Consider the following 17703-nt stretch of genomic DNA (forward strand, 5'->3'; position numbering starts at 1 on the left):
CTGTTGCACAGTATCATGGCTAATATCAAACTTGAATAAAACTGTTGGATGTCTACTTTTTTTTTTACAAATTCACATATCAACTTATACACGAGGTAAACCTGTCAGTGTGCTTTTTCCTCTAAGAAATTATTCTGATAGAATTAAAACGCAGCAGATGCTCAGAGATGGGCAGTATGGAACTCACGGGCCCATTCTCAGAATGATTAATCAGGACATTCTGCACTGTACATGGAACACAAAAAAAATACAAGTCCTCAATTACCTCAGAAGATCAAATGCTCAGTATCTGAGCATTTTCTGGGTTGAATTCAATAGAACTTGAAGGAAATCAGAGGGTATGGGATAAAATGCAGAACATTATGCAGCTTTGAGGCAACAGACCTTCAAGTGCTGTCAAGTTCAATCCTGACCTCCAGTGCTGTCAGTGTGAAACTTGCGTGTTCTCCCCATGGCCAGGTGGGGCTCCCTGGGTGCTCCAAATCCCTCCCCCCCACCCCACATCTGAAAACACACAAGTTGGTTGGATACTTGACCACTGTAAATTGCTCCTTTTGTGTGGATAGATAGTAGCTGGGTAGGGAAAATTTACAAGAATATTGGAAGAAAGGATTACAGGATCCTAGACTTCCTGACTGGGAGACCTCAGTCAGTCCGGATCGGGAGCAGCATCTCCAACACCATCACACTGAGGACAGGGGCTCCCCACGGTTGCGTGCTCAGTCCACTGCTGTTCACTCTGCTGATCCGCGACTGTGCTGCAACACACAGCTCAAAGCATATCATCATGTTCACCGATGACACCACCGTGGTGGGTCTCATTAGCAAGAACGACAAGTCAGCTTACAGAGAGGAGGTGCAGCGGCTAACAGACTGGTGCAGAGCCAACACCCTGTCTCTTAATGTGAGCAAAACAAAAGAGATGGTCCTTGACTTCAGGAGGGCATGGAGCGACCACTCCCCGCTGAACATCGACAGCTCCTCGGTAGAGATCGTAAAGAGCACCAAATTTCTTGGTGTTCACCTGACGGAGAATCTCACCTGGTCCCTCAACACCAGCTCCATAGCAAAGAAAGCCCAGCAGTGTCTCTACTTTTTGCGAAGGCTGAGGAAAGTCCATCTCCCACCCACCATCCTCATTACATTCTACAATATTGAGAGCATCCTGAGCAACTGCATCACTGCCTGGTTCGGAAATTGCACCATCTCGGATCGCAAGACCCTGCAGCGGATAGTGAGGTCAGTTGAGAAGATCATCGGGGTCTCTCTCCCTGCCATCACGGACATTTACACTACACGCTGCATCCGCAAAGGAAACAGCATTATGAAGGACCCCTCACACAATATCTTCTCCCTCCTGCCATCTGGGAAAAGGCTCCAAAGCATTCGGGCTCTCACGACCAGACTATGTAACAGTTTCTTCCCCCAAGCTATCAGACTCCTCAATACCCGAAGCCTGGACTAACACCTTGCCCTACTGACCTGTTTATTATTTATTGTAATGCCTGCACTGTTTTTGTGCACTTTATGCAGTCCAGTGTAGGTCTGTAGTCTAGTGTAGCTTTCTCTGTTGTTTTTTATTACATAGTTTAGTCTAGTTTTATGTACTGTGTCATGTAACACCATGGTCCTGAAAAACATTGTCTCATTTTTACTATGCACTGTACCAGCAGTTATGGTCGAAATGACAAAAAATGACAATAAACTTGAGGATAAATTAGTGAGAGAATGGCATTGGTCTGCGAGCCAAAGACTCGATGGACTGAATAACCTCTTCCTATGTTCTAAGGAGCAGGTCAACTGAATGGTGCAAATCTCAAAAGGTCACAACTTCCTCATGCTTCTGCTACAAGTGTCTGTATGTTTTAATTTTCATAAATGATTCATCATCCTCTAGAATTTGAGGCAAATTTGTGGAATATGTTAGTACAGGCAGCTGTGGCAGTGTACTTAAGGTGGAGATTGATAGGTTCTTGATTGGCTATAGCATCAAAGGTTACAGGGAGAAGGCTGGGCAGTAGGGCTGAGGAGGGAGAAAGGATCAATCATGACTGAATACGGGCACAGACTCATTGGGCCAAATAGCCTGACTCTGCTCCTGCCTGTTATGGTCTAAAATTATCAATCTGCAAATGCCAAATTGTGAGAGACAGTTGACATAGTAACAAACCACAACAAGACGTTTACAAACTTGGATATGTAATTGGCAAATAGATTTTAATGTGTTGCATTTAAATACACAAACGAGGACACCAGATAACACTTAACAATAGGTTTCCAAAAGCATTCTGAGGCTCAGGTAAACTAAATCAGTAAAGTCATGAAATTTCAAGTGAATAATTTAGAAAAAGTCTGATGTGCATACATACATTTATTGCCCCTCTCCTCCATCCAACCCCCTACTTTTGGTAATTGTATTTTAAGCCAGTTTTGTTCTTGAAATAATTCATTATAATACTGTGGAACATCATGTGCATCTCCTGACTTATAGAGAAAACCAATTTAAGGATGTCTGTAAAAAAAAAACTGGAACCAGTTTATTGCCCTGGTACTGGAAATCTGAAATGAAGACAGAAATGTTGGAAATACACAACTGATCAGACAACATCAGGGGAAAAAGGTCAATTGGCAATTTACCTTAATCCTAAAACAAAGAAGCTCTTTCTCTTTGCACAGTTTCTACTTGATCTCCTGAGCATATAGAGCATTTTTCATTTTTTTTTTTTAAACTGGTGACAGAGATTACTATGGCTGTAAAATCCAAATCAAGCAGTGGAGTGCATGATTCGAGGAATAGAAATGAAAAGCTTACATTAAACATTAAAACTGTTAATACTGGACTATCATAGATTGTTCTGGTATCCTTACTATTGATAAAGACATTGTACAGATCTTTTCTACAGCTTTCTGGTAAGAAAACCCAAACTCTAAATAAAAATATTCTGAATTATCACCTCCCCCACCTAATCAAGAATATTTATGCAGTGAACAACAGTGACTTTTGGCTGAGAGCACAATTTAATTCAGTTTACACCACTACCAGCAGGCTTGAATACTACCATTTCATTCAATGAAATGCATTACAAATTTTAAAATCATTGGACTTAAGCCCACTACTAAACAGATCACACTGCTGGATAGCTTGACTTGCAAAGAAAGGTACAACCAGTCAAGAAAATATGCAACCCTTCAGCAAAATTCTATAAAAGAATATTTTACTTTGAAAGTCACTTACCACTTGACTAATGTCATATCCCCAAGGAAGGAAAAGAATTCCTGTATTGTACTTCTCCCAATGGGAAAGGATGAAGGAAAACAGAACCACCCACAAAATGAGGAAAAGTGTGAAGACACTGACACCAGCCTCCCCACGTCCAAAAATAGAGTAAACAGTGACCACAAAAAATATGCACGCCCAGCTGTCCAAACCATGGTCAAAGAGTTCTCCAAGGGGAGTACTGGAGTTTGTTCGTCTAGCTTGCTTCCCATCAACTCCATCTGCAAGAAATCAAAAAGGGATTTTAAAAAATATCACAATATACCCTCTTAAGGAAATTCTCAGTTTCATTACTTTAGATTTATGTTCATTGCAGAAAGCAGAACTACCAACATATTTATACATGGAAAAGAAACCACCTCATCTGCAAATGTCAGTAAGAAAGCGAGTTTCCTGATATTCACTAAAGATCTTACCATTTCAGTTTTAAGAAACTGGAATAGGTCCTTCTGCCCCCTTCAGCCTATCTACTGTTCAGTTAGATTTTGTTCAATCTATATCAATTCAATTTGGTCCTCTGAATTTTATTTCTTCAGTGGTTTGAACAGGGCATGACTGCCCAAGCTTGTGGAAGTCGGCACTGAGAACAGCGGGAAGAATTTAAAATGAAGACAGATTTACAGAGCGGGCATCGGAGGAGCGGGCGACAGAGTAGAGAGAGACAGTAGGAAGGCTTTGGCTCAACGGGGCTTTGGCGATAAAGGGTCGAGGCGAGGCAGGTTATCTGTTTAGTATACAGACGAAGTATGTGTGTGAGGCCAGTTTTCTGTGCTCGGTGTCAGATGTGGGAGGTCCTGGAGAATCCCAGCCTCCTGGACGACCACATCTGCACTAGGTGTGTCGAGTATGCAGCTCCTTAGGGAACATGTCAGGGAACTGGAGCTGCAGCGCGATGACCTTCGTCTGGTCAGGGAGAGTGACGAGGTGATAGAGAGGAGCAATAGGCAGGTAGTCACCTCCAGAGCCCAGGAGACTGAGAAGTGGGTAACAGACAGAAGAAGAAAGGGCAAGAGGCAGCTGCTAGAGAGTACCCCATTGGCTGTCCCTCTTAACAATAAGTACTCCTGTTTGAGTACTGTTGGGGGAGACAGCCTACCTGGGGGAAGAAGCATCAGTAGTCACACCTCTAGCACCGAGTCTGGCCCTGTGGCTCAGAAGGGTAGGGAAAGGAAGAGGATGGCAGCTGTGATAGGGGACTGTATAGTTATGGGGTCAGAGGGGCAATTCTGTGGACTCAGGAAAGAAACTCAGGTAGTAGTTTGCCTCCTAGGTGCCAGGCTCTGGGATGTTTCTGATCATGTCTACGATACCTTGAAATGGGAAGGACAACTGCCAGAGGCCATGGTACATATTGGTACCAACAGCATATGTAGAAAAAGGGAGGTCCTGAAAAAAAAAAACTACAGGGAGTTAGGAAAGAAATTGAGAAGAAGGACCTCAAAGGTAGTAATCTCGGGATTACTGCCTGTGCCACGTGACAGTGAATGAGGTGGAGGATAAATGCGTGGCTGAGGGATTGGAGCAGGGTGCAGGGATTCAGAATGGCTGGGGGGTGGGAACCGAACTGAAGTGATGGAGGAAAGGGAGGTTGGTTCACAAACAGAGAAAGCTTGGAGACAATGCGAAAGGGAGGATAGGCAGGTGATAGAGAAGGGATGCACACAGACCAATGGCTTGAGATGTGTCTATTTTAATGCGAGTGTTATGAATAAAGCAGATGAGCTTAAAGCGTTGATCAGCACTTGGAGCTATGATGTTGTAGCCATTACAGAGACCTGGATGGTGCAGGGAGAAGAATGGCTACTTCAAGTGCCAGGCTTTAGATGTTTCAGAAACGAAAGGGAGGGAAGCAAAAGAGGTGGGGCGTGGCACTGTTGATCAGAGATAGTGTCACCACTGCAGAAAAGGAGAAAGTCATGGAGGAGTTGTCAATAGAGTCTCTGTGGGTGGAAGTTAGGAATAGGAAGGGGTCAATAACTCTAGTGGGTGTTTTTTGTTTTTTTTTTAAATAGACCACCCAATAGTAACAGGGACATAGAGGAGCAGATAGGGAGACAGATTCTGGAAAGAAGTAATAATAACAGGGTTGTTGTGGTGGGAGATTTTAATTTCCCAAGTATTAATTGGCATCTCCCTAGAGTGAGGGGTTTAAATGGGGTAGAGTTTATTAGGTGTGTTCAGGAAGGTTTCTTGACACAATATGTAGATAAGCCAACAAGAGGAGAGGCTGTATCGGGAAATGAACCTGGTCAGGAGTCAGGTCTCTCAGTGGGAGAGCATTTTGGAGATAGTGATCACAATTCCATCTCCTCTACCACAGCATTGGAGAGGGATAGGAGCAGACAAGTTAGGGAAATATTTAATCGAAGTAAGGGGAAATATGAGGCTATCAGGCAGGAACTTGGAAGCATAAATTGGAAACAGATGTTCTCAGGGAAACATATGAAAGAAATGTGACAAATGTTCAGGGATATTTGCATGGAGTTCTGCATAGCTATGTTCCAATGAGACCGGGAAAGGATGGTAGGGTACAGGAACTGTGGTGTACAAAGGCTGTTGTAAATCTAGTCAAGAAGAAGAGCTTACGAAAGGTTCAAAAAAAAAACAAAAAAAAAAAAACAAATAGGTAATGATAGGAATCCAAAAGATTTTAAGGCTAGCAGGAAGGAGCTTAAAAATGAAATTAGAACCAGAAGGGGCCATGAGAAGGCATTGGCAGACAGGATTAAGGAAAACCCCAAGGCATTTTACAGGTATGTGAAGAGCAAGAGGATAAGACGTGACAGAATAGGACTAATTAAGTGTGACAGTGGAAAAGTGTGTATGGAACTGGAGGAGATGGCAAAGGTACTATGAATACTTTGCTTCAGTATTCACTACAGAAAATTATCTTGGTGATTGTAGGGGTGACTTGCAGTGGACTGAAAAGCCTGAGCATGTAGATATTAAGAAAGAGGATGTGCTGGAGCTTTTGGAAAGCATCAAGTTGGATAAGTCACCGGGACCGGACGGGATGTACCCCAGGCTACTGTGGGAGGCGAGGCAGGAGATTGCTGAGCCTCTAGCAATGATCTTTGCATCATCAATGAGGATGGGAGAGGTTCCAGAGGATTGGAGAGTTGCGAATGTTGTTCCCTTATTCAAGAAAGGGAGTAGAGATAGCCCAGTGAGGCAGGATTTATGAACATTTGGAGAGGCATAATATGATTAAGAATAGTTAGCATGGCTTTGTCAAAGACAGTCGTGCCTTACAAGGCTGATTGAATTTTTTTTTTGAGGATGTGACTAAACATTGTTGTAGTGTATATGGATTTCAGCAAGGCATTTCAGCAAGGCTTATTGAGAAAGTAAGGGGGCATGGGATCCAGGGGCACATTGCTTTGTGGATCCAGAACTGGCTTGCCCACAGAAGGCAAAGAGTGGTTGTAGACAGGTCATATTCTGCATGGAGGTCGGTGACCAGTGGTATGCCTCAGGGATCTGTTCTGGGACCCCTACTCTTTGTGATTTTTATAAATGACCTGGATAAGGAAGTGGAGGGATGGGTTAGTAAATTTGCTGATGACACAAAAGTTGGGGGTGTTGTGGATAGGGTGGAGGGCTGTCAGAGGTTACAACGGGACATTAATGTGATAGATAGATAGATAGATAGATAGATAGATACTTTATTCATCCCCATGGGGAAATTCAACTTTTTTCCAATGTCCCATACACTTGTTGTAGCAAAACTAATTACATACAATACTTAACTCAGTAAAAAAATATGATATGCATCTAAATCACTATCTCAAAAAGCATTAATAATAGCTTTTAAAAAGTTCTTAAGTCCTGGCGGTAGAATTGTAAAGCCTAATGGCATTGGGGAGTATTGACCTCTTCATCCTGTCTGAGGAGCATTGCATCGATAGTAACCTGTCGCTGAAACTGCTTCTCTGTCTCTGGATGGTGCTATGTAGAGGATGTTCAGAGTTATCCATAATTGACCGTAGCCTACTCAGCGCCCTTCGCTCAGCTACCGATGTTAAACTCTCCAGTACTTTGCCCACGACAGAGCCCGCCTTCCTTACCAGCTTATTAAGACGTGAGGCGTCCCTCTTCTTAATGCTTCCTCCCCAACACGCCACCACAAAGAAGAGGGCGCTCTCCACAACTGACAATAGAACATCTTCAGCATCTCACTACAGACATTGAATGACACCAACCTTCTTAGGAAGTACAGTCGACTCTGTGCCTTCCTGCACAAGGCATCTGTGTTGGCAGACTGGGCTGAAAAGTGGCAGATGGAGTTCAACCCAGATAAGTGTGAGGTGGTTCATTTTGGTAGGTCAAGTATAATGGCAAAATATAGTATTAATGGAAAGACGGCAGTGTGGAGGATCAGAGGGATCTTGGGGTCCAAGTCCATAGGACAGTCAAAGCTGCTACGCAGGTTGACTCTGGTTAAGGCGGCATATGGTGCATTGGCCTTCATCAATCGTGGGACTGAGTTTGAGAGATGAGAGGTAATGTTGCAGCTATATAGGACCCTGGTCAGACCTCACTTGGAGTACTGTACTCAGTTCTGGTCGCCTCACTATAGGAAGGACGTGGAAACCATAGAAAGGGTGTAGAGGAGATTTACAAGGATGTTGCCTGGACGGGGGAGCATGCCTTATGAGAATAGGTTGAGTGAACTCAGCCTTTTCTCCTTGGAGCGACGGAGGATGAGAGGTGACCTGATAGAGGTGTACAAGCTATTGAGAGGCATTGATCGTGTAGATAGTGTTGGGCTTCAAATTCTGCCCTGTGTTCGTTTAGGAAGAGAGACAACCAACACCGGAATATTACAAAACTTGGCTTTAATGCAGAATCGTATCTGGCACAGCGAGTGCACAAAACCTCGCTGGAGAAGGCGCGTTCTGCCCTCCCCTTTCTTCTGCTCTTGTTTATACCCCTTTTCCCTTAGCCCAACCCCTCGCTACACATATTTGATAATGCTGAACTTTGTTATACATATTTGGTAATATTGGACACTTTTGTCCTTCTCATTGGTCCGATGCCATTCTCTCACGAGTTCCCTGTTTTACTGAATCACGTGACACTAGCAGTTTCGGCACAAAGGAATCCTTTGTTTCGCTCCCTCCCTCCCTTGTATTCCTGTCTTCTAATATCACGTGAGCCACTCCTGACCTGAACTGGCAATCGCAAATTAACCCTAACAATAGTCAAAGGCTTTTCCCCAGGGCTGAAATGGCTAGCATGAGAGGGCATAGTTTTAAGGTGCTTGGAAGTAGGTACAGAGGGGATGTCAGGGGCAAGTTTTTTTAAATAAATAATGCAGAGTATGTGGAATGGGCTGCGGCGGCAATGGTTCAGGCAGAAACAATAGGGTCTTTTAAGAGACTCCTGGGTGGCTTCATGGAGCTTAGAAAAATAGAGGGCTATGGGTAAAGCCTATGTAGTTCTAAGGTAGGGACATGTTCAGCACAGCTTTGTGGGCTGAAGGGCCTGTATTGTGCTGTAGGTTTTCTATTTCTACCATTGCTCAGCAAATTTATCAAAATTAAACTTCCAAAACTTGTCAGAAAAAGAGCGCTTCCTGATATTACTCCTCATGGATCAGCTCCAATTTACTGCCAGACACAAATAATTCACTTTTCTGTAGTTTTTCACAACTCTTGTGGATTTGAGGTGGATTAAAGGTGTGAACTAGTTTGATACAAGACAAAGAGCAGATTGCACAGTCCATTATGATAATAATCATAAATAAAAACAATTCCAAATGTGCTGTCTATAAAACATCATGGTTTAATTCATGAGAAATCAGAAATTAATTTATTATTACCTAGAGTATATGCTGTAAAATTTAGAAGACCAGCAACAACCCATACCCAACTTGGAACGTGCTCATAACCTTCACCTGAAACAGAAAAGCAAAGATTATGGACATCTCCTGTCAGAACAACATGCTTTTAGAAGCATTTACTCAACATGCTTTCAGAATGTTGAGAAAAGTTCCAAGAAGACAAGCAAGTTTTTGAAAAATGCTCAATTTTAAATAGTGTGACAGTTCCTTAATTTAAAGCATAGCTAATTTCGATTATAAATTGATTTCTAAAATTCAAATGACATATGGAAACAAATTATTTATGCAGGTACTTCAATTGGGAAATGAGATAGCTATGCCTTGTAGCTAATCATTGGAAAATACTCAAAAATGTCTGTTTGAAATTTTTGTATGAATTCATTCACAAGCTCCTGCTTAGCCAGTGTCAAGGAATTTTGCCTAAAATTGCCTACAATTTTCCAAATATACAATTATTTCAACTGTGAGCAACATAGAGCCATATGTAATCACAGTCAAAGGATTTTAGAAAGGTCAAGAAGAAATGAAATAGGGCTGTTGAGCAACCCAGAACAATCATATAAATTTGAAACTTGCAGATTCATCCCACTTTTAATGACACTATTAAATTATAAAATATTAATAATTTACATTTTCTAAACTGATTTTAGTTTAATATTTTGAAATCACATTTTTCATCATTTATATTTTGTGGCTATTTACTCAGGGCATGTAAACCCATGCCCAAGTTGGTATTTCAATTTGGTATTCTGGTTGGTTGCTACTGGTCTACACGTTGGACAAAACAGTTCCAATTTATTTCAGCATCAAGAGGAAGCCGATGATGATAGTGCTTAACTACATATTCAGCAATCTTCAGATGAAACTCCAATGGAAATATTGCAACATTTTGGGTTATGGCTTCCATCATCACAGTACTAATGTCCAATCCAGACTACTTGGAGGCATGCAAGACAAAATGTACTGTAATAAACTTAATCTAAGCTGAGGCACTAGACACTGCATGTTCCTTAAGTAGCTGTCTGAACAGCATTTGCAAAGTTCTAACACAAGTTGTGAAAAATACTACTATAAATGAGGTACCTTTGCATTATGACATCAGGATTTGTTACCCCTAACTAGTTTTCAACCATATTATTTTAAAAATCCAGACCTTACCTGAAGCATAGAAATCATAATCAAAATAGGCCAGCATACAAAAATTAAGTACTAGCAGCATGAAACCACAGAACGTCAACAGATTTGGTGCCAACCATGTGGGTAAAATCTATAAAAGCAAAGACAAAGGTTGGTAAGTAGGGAGATCATAAATTCTCCACTGTAGATTAACTAGATTTTACAGACAATTACACAAAATCTTAGTGATTAAGCTAGGCTAGCTAGCTACCACTTATTTGTTGTAAAACAATACAGTGGATCCTTGCACAAATGTGAGAGTGAAATTATGATTCTGCAACCATAGCATATGCACTTTCAAGAAACATCTCTACATTGATTTTTTTTTTTTTTACATATACGGTTCTTAATATAGCTTCTATCTTTAGCCTTGTACTTCGGAGTTGTCTGCATTTTAAATAATACTGTGTGCTATTAAAAATTGAGCATTATCAGCACATCATCTCTGAAAACCTATGCTGTTGCTCAAAGTAATTATTTTAAACCAAGAAATCTAATATACAATTTTAATAAAATTCTTCCTGCCAAATTTTGTTCCACCTCATACCATTCTACAAGTTATTAACTTAATCTTACCTTTACTACAGAGTTCCAAAAGGGGTGCATAACATATACAGACAACGGATTGGTATCCACTGCACTATACTGTAAAGCAATTAGAAAGAAAACTGATGCATACATTTCAAAAATAAATCAATATTTAAATTATTTAAGTGTTCTAAATGCCAGTACAACTATTGCAATATCTGAGAAAAATTAGACTTAAGTAAACCATCTGGGTTGTTTCTCTATTGGATGTTAAACTAATTAGCAATTTAACCAGCAAGTTTTTTGGAATTTTAACTCCTAGGTTGGATTCACATTAATTTTTTTTTTAGTTACTATTCATAGTTGTGAAATGTGCAGGTCTAATATTTTCTATAAATCAATTAAAAGTAAAAATCACAAATAATACATTAAGTGTTCAGGTCAAGCAGCATCCATGAAAGAGTGAGAAACTATTCACAGCTTTCATCACCTGGATATTAGTGACCTATCAAGTTCTATTTCAAATTTCCAGCATCTATAATATTTTACTCTAAAAATAAAAACAAAGTTTTGCATCTTTCACCATAAGTCAAAGATTCTCATAAACAGCTTGCAAAAGGTCTAGAACAAGTGGTAGTGCTGAAAAATGCATCAAAATTAATTTCTGGTTTTAAAACTGAACACATGACAGAAGAGATATTATGCAACATTCTCTATCATTTTCCTAGTCCCAAAGTAATTCTTTATATTTATTTCCAGTCTGATGCTCAAAAATTTTGTATCTATACTACTGAGAAAATACTGGAGGAATTCAGCAAGTCAGGCAGTATTCATGGAAAGGAATAAACAGTCAACATTTTGGGCCAAGAATTTTCTTGTATGTGCTATTCTGGATTTACAGCATCTGCAGAACCTCTTGTTTCTATATTTATGATCTGCTTCATTTCTATAATTTAAAAGCCAAATTTAGTTTAACTGCTCATAACTGTTCCCCCAAGAACAATTAATCTTTTTAATGAGCTTATCATCAAGATTTCAATTGGTATTCAGATTTGAAAAGTCACAATGACTACCTTACAACTTAATACAACAATTCAAGATTGCAACATTGCATTTCTTTTAAACAAAGGAGTTGGAAGAGAGGGAAAGCAGCGAGAGCCTTCAGTAGTATTTAAAATTATTAACCTGAAAAGTAATAATGAAAATCTATGTCATAGGCACATAGGCAGCAACCTCCTTCAAACATGAAAGATTCTATCTCCAAAATTAAACTCGTGATATAGTACACAGAAAATCTTGAGCATGCATCTTTAACACCCCATCTTCAAGTAAACAGTATAGATGACAGTATTAATATAGTAAGTTTATTATGAACCGTCCTATCACACAGACGCAAATTTTCAGCATATCACTGGGTCCAAGAACATGAGAAATTCACTAGATTTTAGGTTTGGGAGTTTTAATTTGCAGGGAGATTTTGTTTTGGCTTGTGAACTTGATCTTAAAATAACTTCAGTGAGACGCAGTGTAATTTTCATGGAATGGTTCTCACCAAATAAATTGGACACAAAAGTAAGGTTCAGTATTGCCAATGTGAAACATCCAGATCGTTATAAAAACCTATACACAGCACTAATGCACCTTCAGCGAAGGAAATCTGCCCTTCTCAGGCAGTCTGGCCTTTAACCCCACAAATGTAGCTTTTTTAATTGGCATTTGAAACAGCTTTTAAGGGGGTTTAAAGGGGGTAAAGCAGGATCAACAATTTCAACAAAGGGGAGAAAAAACAATTTTGGAAGAGCTCATTCAAGCAAGACCTATGGAGACAAGAGATGCAGGTCAACATTCCTGTTTGAGACGTTGCATCAGAACAGAGAGGGAAAAGGAAATGTTAGTGGGGCATGGTGCAGGAGGGTAAAGGTGGTAGGTGAACCAGAAAGGAAGGTGATGATGGACAGATGGAACTGAAGGGGTGGCGATGTGAGGAAGTAGGAGTGATGTACAATGGGAGATGAAAAAAATTGAAGCGTTCAGGTGAGTGTGTTTGGGAAGAGAATGCCAGGAGTGTGGGCTACTGGAAATTGGAAAATTCAGATGTTCATGCCATTGGGTTGCATTCTATCCAAGTAAAATACAATTTCTATTAGAACTCTCCATAAACATGGAACATGGTGTGGAGGAGGGAGGGAGAGTTAAAATGACATGCAACTGAAAGCTCGAATGGTTGTTGCAGACAGAATTGCAGGTGCTAACCACTATTGACTAGCTAATTATTTAATGCAGTCAGCAATTATAGCTTGACATCAAAACGCTGGAAGAATGAAGCAAGATCAAAAGAGGCCTCCTTCATAGTGGCAACATAAGCTGGAATAGGTTTCCTCAATGTTGTTGCAATATGCCTTCAGCTCACACACAGCAGAACTTTCAGAAAGTTATTCAGTCTTGTCAGACTGAGAACCAATATACATATTGCAGATGTTCCTCAAGGATATACTACAAAATACTTCCTTTGACTTTTGAAGACAATCTCACATGCCCGTAAAACTTTCTGAATGACTACCTGCATCAAAGCAGCAAGTGTCATGGCATGGAACTCTACGATATAACCAAATAGCTCTAGCAATGTGTTACTGGAGGTTTTTGACAGCTCTGCAGATACATCTGCAGGAATGCATCACTTAAGTGCTGAAATTAGCTCAGCAGTTTTTGCAACACGCATGGCCAAGTTCAACTAGAGAACAAGGACTAAGTGCAACTTGACAAACAACAAAAACTTCAAGTCTGAGCAATGTCCTTACTGTACTCTGTGGCAACTTTATTAGGGGCACCTGTTCATTAATGTAAATATCTAATCAGTTAATAATGTGGCAGTAACTAAATGCATAAAAGCATGCATACATAGTGAGGAGGTTCAGTTGCTGTTAAAACCAAATATCAGAATGGGGAAGAAATGGGATCCAAGTGAGTTCGACCATGAAATGATAATTGGTGCCAATGGTGTGGTCTGAGTACATTAAAGTACTGATCTCCTGGAATTTTCACACAGTTTATAGACAATGGTGCAAAATCAACAACAAAAAAAACATCCAGTAGGTGGTAGTTCTGTGGGTGTTGATGAGAAGAGTCAGAGGAAAATGGCCAGACTGGTCAAAACTGATGGAAGGCCACAGTAACTCAAATAATAGTGGTGTGCAGACACATTGAAACTTGCTGCTGTAGCCCATCCACTTCAAAAGTCCACAAACATACAGATATACACTCAATGTACCTCTTGTACCTATTAAAGTGGCCACTGAGTGGATATTCCTCTGCAGTACCAAAGGATAAAGTTTCCACTATTAATTTATGAAAGCCATTATGAAAATAAGAGCACTGTGTTTGTTCTTAAAATAAGATCTGTATATCCAGGTATTATATTTTCCAGATAAATATCTATCCTCCATTTTGTCCTACTTCTCTAACAGTTGCCTTTTTCTGTCATAATTCTGTGTTGTTACTTCAGACTTGCATTCTGAAATTAAGTTACTTACATTCTCTCAAATATTCCTCTATTATTTCACTTATTTCTTTGGGGCATCTTTCTAGGACTGAAATACGTGAGCAAATTCAAACCAGCTTTTCCCTTTGAAATGTTTATTTTGGGAGTGTAGAAAAATTATATTGAAAAGGTACAGACGAGAAGATCTGCAGATTCTGATTTGTGTGTGTATTGAAACAGTACAGAACAAGAATGACTGTGGTTTGAGGGGACTGGATTGTGAGAAATAATTGTACACAAATGGATTACTATTTTTGGAATTCCAGAAAGAAGAAAATGTAAATTTTAACAAAACGGTGCACTCTACTTAAAACACAAGGGTCCAGCTGGGCTAAATGTTAAGTAAAATCTCCTACACATCCTAAATAAAAGATGGCCAAATCCTAATAATTTGACTCCAATTTACAACACGCACACCCACACCTGCTCAGATTTTCAGAGAACTTTGTTATAACATCTGTTGAGAGCAGGGTTTTATTTTATTAACATATTTATATCGAGATCCTAACTAATTTAAGTTCAACTATCTGCACTGCAAGTTACCCCAGAAGACAAGATGCAGTGAAGTGAAGGAAGGAGTGCTGATCTACAAATGCCTACAACTCACACAATAACCTGGAATAATTTGGAAATATATCACTGGTCATTCACTGTTGTTCTGTCTAAATCCTGGAACCTGCTACCCAATACTTAGGACACATCTTGACCAGAAATGTTACGGTGAGTGACAACTCATTGTTAGCAACTTAAGGACAGTAGAGACAGGCAACAAATGATATGCTTGCCAGTGATGCTCACATTCCTTAAATAGAGAAATGTTCCAGCATTCCCATTTTCCTCTCCAACACTAACCCCCCCCCATCTCCTCAGTTTTGATGCTTCTTAACATTACTTCTTTTCCCCTAGTTCCAATGCTACACCATAACTTTTACTTGTCTGTTCCACCCGCAGCTATTAAGTGATCTGTTATATTATCCAACACTTTCTCTTAAAAAGATGAATTATTAAGTCACTTACCTTTCAGTGCCCACCAAATGAACAACCATACTCAACAGAAATGCAAATTGGTATTGTCACATTGACAATGCACCTTCAGATTTTTCAGTGCACAAAATGTTTCAGATTCTCACTCTCCACCTACTACAAGCTGCAGAAGAAAAGTCACCAAAGACCTCTATTCAATTCAGCTGATTTTGTTTTCACATATTGCACAAAAGATTGCAGATTTTTAGCTTTGCAAGACCAGTCAGCATGCAGCACCTCAAAGGTTTCCCTATGCTCCCTGAGCCCACTCAACTCCTCCACAACGAAGGCTCCACTTTAAATAATTCCACTCACCCCAACAACATGCCCACACCCTACCCTATGGCCCTGTGAATCACTGGTATGGCCAGTTTTTTACTGACCATTCCCAATACATCTTGGCAACTGAGCAAGTTGTTCGGCCATTTCCAAGTGTTTAACAACTTACTTGAGTTAACCACATAGGTATGTCCAGAATAGCACACAAGCCAGAGTAGGCAAGTATGGCAGGTTCTACTCAAGAATGGAATAATTCCTTTAAATTCATATGCATAAAGTAGTGGTACAGCCCAGTCCATCACAGAAAAAGCCCTATGCACCAATAAGCACATCTACATGGGAGTGCTGCTACAAGAAAGTAGCATCCATCAAGAACCCTCAGTCCATGCTCTCTTCTCGCTGCTGCCAAGCGGAAGGAGGTACAGGAGCCTTCGATCTCACACCACCTCAGTTATTATCCCCTTCAACCATCAGGCTCCTGAAACAGCACTGATAACTTCACTCAACACTGAACAGATTCCACAACTGATGGATTCACTTCCAAGGACTCTACAATTCATGTTCTCAGGATTATTTATTTATTATCTTTTTTTTAAGTATTGGCACAGTTTGTCTTGCACACATTGCTTGTATGTGTCTTTGTAGTTTTCCAATCATTCTGTTGTATTCCTTTGTTCTACAAAATGAATATCATGTTGACATTTCAAAAGCAAACACTAGGAAATCTGCAGATGCTGGAAATTCAAGCAACACACACAAAATGCTGGTGGAACACAGCAGGCCAGGCAGCATCTATAAAGAGAAGCACTGCCGACGTTTCGGGCCAAGACCCTCGTTAGGACTAACTAAAAGGAAAGATAGTAAGAGATTTGAAAGTAGTGGGGGGAGGGGAAATGTGAAATGATAGGAGAAGACCGGAGGGGGTGGGGTGAAGCGGAGAGCTGGAAAGGTGATTGGCAAAAGGGATACAGAGCTGGAGAAGGGTAAGGATTATGGGACAGGAGGCCTAGAGAGAAAGAAAGAGGGAGGGGAGCATCACAGGGAAATGGAAAACAGACAGAGTGATGGGCAGAAAGAGGAAAAAAAGGAGGGGGGAGAAAAACAATATATCAGGGATAGGGTAAGAAGGGGAGAAGGGGCATTAACGGAAGTTAGAGAAGTCAATGTTCATGCCATCAGGTTGGAGGCTACCCAACCGGTATACAAGGTGTTGTTCCTCCAACCTGAGTATGGCTTCATCTTTACAGTAGAGGAGGCTATGGATAGACATATCAGAATGGGAATGGGACGTGGAATTAAAATGTGTGGCCACTGGGAGATCCTGCTTTCTCTGGCGGACAGAGTGTAGGTGTTCAGCGAAAGTCTCCCAGTCTGCGTCGGGTCTCACCAATATATAAAAGACCACACTGGGAGCACCGGACGCAGTATACCACACCAGCCGACTCACAGGTGAAGTGTCGCCTCACCTGGAAGGACTGTCTGGGGCCCTGAATGGTGGTGAGGGAGGAAGTGTAAGGGCAGGTGTAGCACTTGTTCCGCTTACAAGGATAAGTGCCAGGAGGGAGATCGGTGGGAAGGGATGGGGGGGATGAATGGACAAGGGAGTCGTGTAGGGAGCGATCCCTGTGGAAAGCAGAAGAGTGGGGGAGGGAAAGATGTGCTTGGTAGTGGAATCCTGTTGGAGGGGGCGAAAGTTACGGAGAATTATACATTGGACCCGGAGGTTGGTGGGGTGATAGGTGAGGAGAAGGGGAACCCTATCCCGAGTGGGGTGGTGGGCGGATGGGGTGAGGGCAGATGTGCGGGAAATGGGAGAGATTCGCTTGAGAGCAGAGTTGATGATGGAAGAAGGGAAGCCCCTTTGTTTAAAAAAGGAAGACATCTCCTTCGTCCTGGAATGAAAAGCCTCATCCTGAGAGCAGATGCGGCGGAGACGGAGGAATTGCGAGAAGGGGATAGCATTTTTGCAAGAGACAGGGTGGGAAGAGGAATAGTCCATGTAGCTGTGAGAGTCTGTAGGCTTATAGTAGATATCAG

The 17703-nt window shown here is 41.0% G+C and overlaps 1 protein-coding gene across 2 annotated transcripts in view; it reads right to left on the reverse strand.

Annotated features, from left to right (window-relative positions):
* Positions 1-17703, reverse strand: part of selenoi (selenoprotein I) — a 65193-nt gene that overhangs the window by 19205 nt on the left and 28285 nt on the right. Inside the window, exons 2-5 of one of the 2 annotated variants that reach the window (XM_073057044.1) lie at positions 10875-10943; positions 10281-10389; positions 9102-9176; positions 3236-3498 (exon numbers count right to left, since the gene is read on the reverse strand). In XM_073057044.1, coding sequence (XP_072913145.1) covers positions 3236-3498; positions 9102-9176; positions 10281-10389; positions 10875-10943 — 516 coding nt within the window. The remainder of the gene's footprint in view (positions 1-3235; positions 3499-9101; positions 9177-10280; positions 10390-10874; positions 10944-17703) is intronic. The other variant, XM_073057045.1, reaches the window with a different exon arrangement.

This window comes from Hemitrygon akajei, chromosome 9 (genome assembly GCF_048418815.1).
Source record: "Hemitrygon akajei chromosome 9, sHemAka1.3, whole genome shotgun sequence".
NCBI classification, from domain to species: domain Eukaryota; kingdom Metazoa; phylum Chordata; class Chondrichthyes; order Myliobatiformes; family Dasyatidae; genus Hemitrygon; species Hemitrygon akajei.